This window comes from Agrilus planipennis, unplaced genomic scaffold, assembly GCF_000699045.2.
Source record: "Agrilus planipennis isolate EAB-ADULT unplaced genomic scaffold, Apla_2.0 scaffold49, whole genome shotgun sequence".
Lineage (NCBI taxonomy): Eukaryota > Metazoa > Arthropoda > Insecta > Coleoptera > Buprestidae > Agrilus > Agrilus planipennis.
In genome coordinates this window covers 772,899-781,302 of record NW_020438913.1, presented here as the reverse complement: position 1 = coordinate 781,302, position 8,404 = coordinate 772,899, and the positions used below count along the sequence as shown (strand labels likewise).

The 8,404-nt window shown below is 32.6% G+C and overlaps 1 protein-coding gene across 2 annotated transcripts in view; it reads right to left on the bottom strand.

Annotated features, from left to right (window-relative positions):
* LOC108733433 (protein GDAP2 homolog) overlaps window positions 1–8,404 on the bottom strand; it is a 40,260-nt gene that overhangs the window by 23,445 nt on the left and 8,411 nt on the right. For both annotated transcript variants that reach the window (XM_018464603.2, XM_018464604.2), the window contains exons 2-4: window positions 3,227–3,431; window positions 2,010–2,152; window positions 1,810–1,942 (exon numbers count right to left, since the gene is read on the bottom strand). In XM_018464603.2, the coding sequence (XP_018320105.1) occupies window positions 1,810–1,942; window positions 2,010–2,152; window positions 3,227–3,417 (467 nt within the window). In that variant the 5' untranslated portion in view covers window positions 3,418–3,431. The remainder of the gene's footprint in view (window positions 1–1,809; window positions 1,943–2,009; window positions 2,153–3,226; window positions 3,432–8,404) is intronic.

The window sequence follows — 8,404 nt, the reverse complement described above, 5'->3', positions numbered from 1 at the left end:
AAAAAAAAAAAAAGAAAATAAAGTTAGCATTTTTTTTACCATTTTGTATCTATTGATATCTAAATAGATATCTGTATCCGGAAGCGCTCCTAAAAGACACACATAGGGCTTCAGGCCCATTATTAAGACATTCAAAAGCGAAACACAAAAACCAATCAAAAGTCCAACATCGACAGCAATAAGTATAACAGACAAAAACGTAACCGTCCAAACTGCGGCGTCCATCTTGTTAAGTTTTAAAAATTTAAAAAAATCTTTTACCAGAACGGTCAATATATAATTTAATAAAGTATTTGTTTATTATACGAAAACTGTCTTTCATTTCCACAAAAAAAAACCAAATGACTTTCCGAACAACCTTATAGTTGTAGGGAATTGCGTAGATTGGGCGAGGATGGAAAAAAGTGGAGATGCGTGTCCAATCAGTTTTAGGACTGACTATCTTATGATGATGATGATTTTATAATAATTAGAGAAAAAGTCTTACACTAAAGGATCAATATCAGCAAAACAGAGCTTGCTAAATATAGAAGAGGTGGAAATGAAGATGTAGGCATATGTAACTTTACCGGAAGACATCTTTAAATAAGAGGACTCTTTCAAATACTAACGAGTCATGGTCAGCTGTGAATGTTAAACAAAATTGAGAACAGAATAAACTTTGCCAGCAGAAGTGCAACAAGTTTTTAAAGTCATAATACAAATCTCACTATAGAAAGCTGAAAATCTACAAAACGTAATTCGGCCGATCTTTTTGGAGCTGAAATTTGAATTTTAGGCAGACACATAGAAAATTTATCACTTTCGAGAGCAAAATCTTACCAATAATTTTTGGACTAACTAAAAAAGTGGCACATCGAGGATTAAGACATACGAATAAGATAATAATAAGAAGCAGAAGTTTAATACAAGGTGGACTAATCAATACAAATACTTGATTAAAATGAAATTTACAGAAGAGCATTTGAAAGACAGAAGGCAGTAGAACAATGGAAGAAGAACAAGTACCACTTTAGATACCCATGATCAAGGAGATAGTTGTAGTAATAGAAGTAGTAGTGCTACAGTTTTTCAGGAATATACAGGTCGGACGAAGGAAGCTGGCGAGCGGTCGCGCAGGTACTTGCCCATTTATGACCTATTTGGGTAAGTCACTTGGAACCGATACACAAATAACCTTTCAGGAGGCGTAAATTATAGTATTAATACAGACAGGACAGTAGCGTACTAGAAAATAATGTAAAAACATGACTTATCAAAAAGAAAAAATTAACCTATTGCTTCTGTTTTATAGTTAGTTTTCACATTCACTCTCATCCTGAGAACCTCTATCACTGTCACCAACATCAACAATTAGTTCTTCTGTTTGTCTGTCTATTACTTGCTCACTGATCCCTATTTTTAAATATTTAATCTACGCCCCCGATAGAAATACTGAAGAATGAGGACTGCAATCGTTATACCTAAAACTGCCTACTTTTGCCACCGCGCATCCACGCCATTTTAAAATTTCCGCCAGCTTCCAGCGTCAGGCCTGTAGAAATATGTAAAAATAAAGGAATAAATTAAATTAAAATCCAGTTAAACCACAAAACACCCTAAGTGACATTGACAATTCAAATTTCAGTAAAAAACGTTTCAACTGGTGCCTAGGTGTATTTTATAAGAAAAATACAAACTTTAAAGAGAAAAATTGAAAAGCGACAATTGAGATGAAGCGTATTATAGGTAACTGTATACTACATACTTTTTATCGAAAATTGTAGTATCGAAGTATTTTTTATAAATATTAACATTAAAAATTCTTACCTATAACAAGAAAACAGCGTATTTTCGGCTGCCGTTTGATATTTAACATTATATTTAGGCCCTACGGTATGGATAACATAACGAGAAGGTAGTGAATGTCCTTGAGTAACTTTGACCTCTCCAGTCTTGCATTCTGAAAAAGAAATGTTTACATAAACCATATTCTTTTATATATACACATATATTATGATTAAACTTACCCTTTATATCCGAATTTATTTCTTCTTTAAGTTCAGAACCTGCTCTTTGAAAAATCCGGTTGCTTACAGGATTATCATCTGACAAGGACTCGTTTGTAGAGTTCACTATCGCATCGACTTGCAACTGTGATATATCTCCGTTCCTGCAAAATAAATTTCATAAAAATCTTTTTAAACCAGACCAGACAAAAGAAGGTAGTTCAAAGGCATAAATGTCCTTCTTTTCTAAAACTTTAAAAGACAAGGATATCCTCGAACTTTTATCCTTGCATGGCAAAAATCTGATACAAACACTTGTAGGTACTTATTGCTGGGCATTTTTTAAAAATATTATCTTTATACTAATAATGTTAAACCGTGCCATTAGATCACAAAACAATAAATTGCAAGTATTTATTTATATTTTCTATGTAATCTTAATAAAGTTCATCAAAGATTTACCTTTTATGTGACAATTAACTTAATAACATGTAATAGATTGAATAGATTAAACATTTAATTTCGTTGTAAAATGTATAAACACGTATAACCACACTGCTTCAACCAACAAGAATACACTTGATGCTTGTTTACGAGAGCGAGTTCGCACATTGCTAAGATATAAATAGCTCGATTTCAAGATAACGATGCACTAGAACTGACCTCCGCAAGTAAAAGTGTACTGTTGTAAAATACATTCGAAAACGAATACGACAGAAATTTAAAACAATAACTTGGATATGATTTATATCAACTCCGGACTGCGGAAGGTCAAAAAAACTGGATCGCCAAAAATTTTTTGAAAGTAAATTACTCAAATAAGTTGAAATGAAAACTACTAATTAAGATTGGAATTGGAAACGGTCGTTTGTTCTAATTTGTATTACTAATAGATTACTATACTGAATTATTCGTTATTTCCATATGAACCATTAACCGTAGAGGTACCTGGTACCCGGTTATCAGGTACCCGGCAAAATCATTATCCGGTACATCTGTTTTAACTTAAAAAACTAGATTTGAGAAAGCCGACAACTTGGGTGATACCTATGTTGGTGATTGTTTTTTAATAAATAAATAACTTTAACACCATTCCCCTTTTTGACTTTGATTTTACAACAAGTACAAAAGCACTTACTAAAGAAATTGGTAAAAATTTCATTAGAAGTTCAACTTTCCAGCAACTACTTAACAACAAACAATAAGTCAATAGAATGTAAATTTCCTTGAGTACTTACCAAAGTATAATTTTCTGGTTTAGTTCTGAATTGCATGGAAAAGGCGATACTTCGTGTTTCTTGGCATTGTCCAAACTGGTGTAGTCTGTGATGTGATGAGTTGGAGGCATGTCGCTCCATCTCGTCAATTCTTCAGGAGTCACGATTTCGGGCGCAACTCCTAAAGGTTCTTCGTTTATCTTTATTTTCATTTATAAAGAATAACCTACGACAAAAAGAGAACACATTCATTCAAATATAAAATAACCTATTATTAGATAGACGTTTTATAAAAGGGTCTCATGCTAAATCCTGCAATCAATTCTGTCTGAGGGTGTGGGTACAAGACGGTACGGAAGGTACAATAACTGTACAGTATACAGTAATATGCACATTAGTTAGATTAGTTATACACCAGTGGCGAATTGAGAACCGAATGTATTACGTACAATCATCGAAGGACGACATGATCCATGATAAACATAATGTACTATAAGAAAATATTGGTACAAATGTGTTAGCGATGTTTCTATTCATTGAAGACATTGAGGAAAAATCTAAAATCCAAAAAATGCAATGAAAGAGGGAATACGAGGAAGTTGTCCACTAAGCGCTGCACTTTCTACCGTATCATTTGCAGATTTAAAAAAAAAATTAAGCGCAGTACAACAAGGCGGAATAGTAAGTAACTGGTAGAAGAAAAATCTGGTTCGGTTTCATATGCAGATGACATAGTATCTATTATTAGCGAACAGCGAAAGAGGGTTGAAAGAAATGATGCAGAAATTCAATAAATACATAAAAGAGAGATGGATGGAATTAAATACAGATATATCAAAATTTCAAAAGAAAAAAAAATTCGAGTGGGAAGGAAAAATAACCGAAGAAGTTACTACTTAGTTCAATTACCCAGGATTCGTATTGTAAAAAGATAATACATTCGATGGACACATAAAAAAGTGAGGAAGAATGCAATATGGGTAATGGGAAAGGTATGGGGAATGGGAGAAAGAAATCTCAAAGAAACAATGCTCCTATTCGAGTCATACTGGTATAGAGCATATTATTATATGGAGGGGAAATATAAGGGTGAGAAAAAAGAAAAGAAATTGATATTCTTAAGACAGATCCATAAGATGGATTTTAAAAATAGGTAGAAATTCACCGAAATATTTATTACAAGAAAAAACAAAAACAAAAAATTGGCCATAAAATATTAAAAGAAAAAGCACTAAGAAAAAGTGTTAAATTCAGAAGACAATACGTTAATAAAAGAATGCATAAAAGTTGAGGATAACATATCGAATATTCAAACCGAAGAAAATAAAATGAGAAGAAAATTATAGAAAAAGGAAAGAGGAAATTTTTTAATGGAAAGGTAATGGGCCATCACGCACTACAAATGGAAACTAGAAATAGATAGAAGTGTATGGAAAGAGCTGGAAAGTTTAACCGAAAACATTGATAAGCAAAAAAAAAATAGAAAAAAAAAGAAAAACTCAAAATTCGCAAAGGAATATAAGAAAATATGGAATGAAACGGAAGAAAAACCAAATTATTTGAAAGACGAAGAAGTAAAGAGTAAAAACGAATTAGTTTTAACATCAAAATTCAGACTAGGAAGTGAGAAAACGACGACAAGGTACTGGGAAGAAGAGAAGAAAATATGCAGACTGTAAAAACTTGAACTAGAGACGCTTGAACATATATTTGAGAAATGTTGAATAAATGGAAATAGTACAAGAAAAATGGAAATTTAAATGAAGGAAATGATGGCCTAAAAATAATGAGAGATATACTATGGAGAAAGAAAATAGCAGAAGATTCATATATCCAGAATACAAGTGCGTTTTGAATTAAACTGTCATGTCGATTATAAAACTTTTTATATCAGCAACGTGTTTAGGATACGTACATACGTATATAATTGTTTACATTTTAACACTCATGAGATATAAAATTATTGTTAAATGTAAGCCGGTTCATTGAACAGACAATTTTAATGAAATCGTTATGGCTATCATTATTGACAGGCGTGTTAAAAAATAATTAAAGATACAAACGGTCACCAACTTACAAATAAGCGAATAACAGCGTAAAATATAATCCAAGTGGGCTCACATTTAATATAACACATACTTTTTATGAAACTACTTTGAAAGAAACAACGGATTGAAGTTTTACGTATTCTTAACCCCCGCTAGATGCAACTGTTTTAATTTTATTACTGTGTTTGCGTTAACTGTGTTGGATTATAGGTGTTTCACTTTGAAATCCGTTTTATGAAAATGACCGTCACCATGAATAGAACGGCTCACCAGTGTGCATGTATGTATGTATGTCTACATGTGGGTGTATTTTGTTATTTCCTCTTTTTTATCGTGACCCAATTCCGGGACATTATATTAAGTGATTTTCAATAGGCTATTCTTGCAGTTTTGATTAAAATCGCGGGCTATTTTGTAGACTATTGATTGCAGTGAATATCCCAAACAAAAATTATTAATTTTCAAAGTAATTGAAAAACTAACTAAGATCCGTTATTGACTTAAATAAAACAGAATTACTAGTTGTTAAATCAATTAAGTTGTAAAGGTTTTTCAATTTTTCGACTACTCAAAAGTAGTAATTTTATGAGAACTCTAACTCGAATTTTCATTTCAATTTCGAATTCTCATTTCTCTAACTCGAGATTCAAGTGCAGTTTTTACACTATAAACTGTCTTTGACAACCAGTATTATCTTCCGAAAAACTACAAATTAATGAGGGAAAAATTGTTGCTGGTGTCACACCCCCGCCGGGAATCGAACCCCTAGTTTAGTGGTCAGAACATTGGTGCGTAAAGCCAAAGGTCTCGTGTTCGATTCCCGGCGGGGGTATGACAACAGCAACAATTTTTCCCTCATTTATTTGAGGTAGTTTGTAGTGGGTAAATAAAAAATCGAAAAAATGATTTCAAATTAATATTGGTTAGGTATGTTGCCTGACATATTAACTGTAACAGTGACAGTAATGTCTTTTAGAACAAAAAATAAAAAGTGTAATGATAAAACAAAAAATTTTTCTAAATTCGAACTTTCTCTAACTCTGACATAAATAGTTCCATTTGAATTAGGGAACTTTGACTATAATAGAAAACGAAAAGAACGACCACTGACGACCTTCTAAGATATGAAGGGCTAGTTAGAGACACAGTAGTAGAAACAGAAGTTATGAGGGGTAGAGGTTCACCTAGATTAGATTACTGTTTAGATGTGGGATGTTTTAGTTTTAGGAAAATACGAAGATTAGCTTAGGATAGGAAAGAGTGGAGGTGCGTGTCCAAGCAGTCATAAGACTGACGACCTTTTGATGATGAAGTTTTAGACTCGTGTGTACAACTGCACAATTTATTTTGGATGATGAAAATGTAATTTTTGAAAATATTAATGATGATTTCGTTTGACATAAAACTGATCAGTAATGACACATTGAACTTATATTTACACACAAAAATTTATTAATGGACTGAGGACGAATTCTGATCGTACTAAAAAAACAATTCACTATATTCAATCCGCACTATTTATAATCAGAAATTAACAATAATAAGTTCGAAATTTATCATATAGTTGATTTAATGCCTTCTTACGACGAATGACAACAACTGTTTTTTTACTTACAGCACTTAGTTTATTTTAAACAAACTAACTCGTGGAAGCCGACGGACAAGTACTCCCTTAAATACAAAAAACCCTTTGTACGCATGCTTGACCCCATACAATTTTATCAAATCACAAATCAAACATAGATAAGTAACGCTATCAGAAGGACTACAGATTAATAAAAATGTACTTATATATGTATATATGACGCTAATGCAAAATCAATACGCATTTATTTCAGGGAATAACATTTTAATACTACTTTTAGATCGTAGAATTGAAAAGAGAATAATCATCAAAATACCACATGCTTCGTTTTATTTTTGTCATTGTTCTACGTGTTACAAACGTTTTTTTTTTTTTCAAAAAAATATTTTCAAATTTGGTGATACCAAAACGATTGGAGAAAAATAAATTAATGCTATAAAGAACTCATCAAATTCAGGTGTGATTCTGGTTTGATTTAGAAAGGTGTTCATTCAAACAAGGATAAGGTTGTCATAGCGAAAGACGATTAGTCAAAGTCCAAACCAATTGTGTGTTTCCACATTTCTCTAACGATTTTTTGTTTAATCCTAGCGTAGACTGTCTCGAATAGTCCACGTCGAACACTATGTATGTTGAATTAGGATAAGTTAGGGTTAAGTTACGTTAGTACCTATCTTTTAAAATTTTCTATTAGACCTGCTAATCTGGCAAAACCACAACGGTTAATGGTTAATTTATGCGTTGGAGGAAAGATGGGTTCTCGAATTTTCGTAACTCTCACAACTATCGACACTATTTTCTTTAAATGTCATTGTTTCGTCGCCTTGTAAGGGCTCGTTTTCGGCAATATCCTGCTGATACTTATCAGTAGGGCAGAATAAAGCGGCACCACCAAAACTAATTAGCAGTGCATTTAGTTGAGATAAGAACGCATAGACGTTTAATTTGTGGAATTTTTATATTGAACTTACATCTACTATACACCTTGATTTACACTATATACATCTTCGCTTGTGACTCTTAATCTGTGTGAGTCTGAATCTCTTGAGTCTGTATGAGTCTTGTGAATCTGTGAGTCTGTCTGTCTTAGAAACTTAAAACTAAGACTTAAATAAACTTAAATATGCAAATAAAGGGGGTGGAGTGTAGGAGTCCCTTCCTAAATATTATGGATGACAAGCTTCATTGGTCATTACCATTGGGGGTGGCTCTGGTAGAGACAATAGTCCCAGATTTCACCATCTGACTCAGTTTCGAGTGAAAGTTTACATTTATGGGGCAATAAAATGAATCGCTTTGAGTCCTCGATGGACCTGCACATTACAAGACATGAATTTATGACAGCCTTCTTGCTGTCAACCCTGACCAATTTGTTTACCCTTTTTACTTCATGATTTATAACAGTGCCATCCATAACACTATTTTACGCATAGGCACAAAAGAAACCCTTCTCGAAATCGAAACAAAAGATTTTGATTCTTAAAGAAACTATTATTTCAAAAAAAGCAGACGTTAAAAAGAAACTGAATTTTGAGTAGAACGAATTGATGAATAGGACTCGAACAG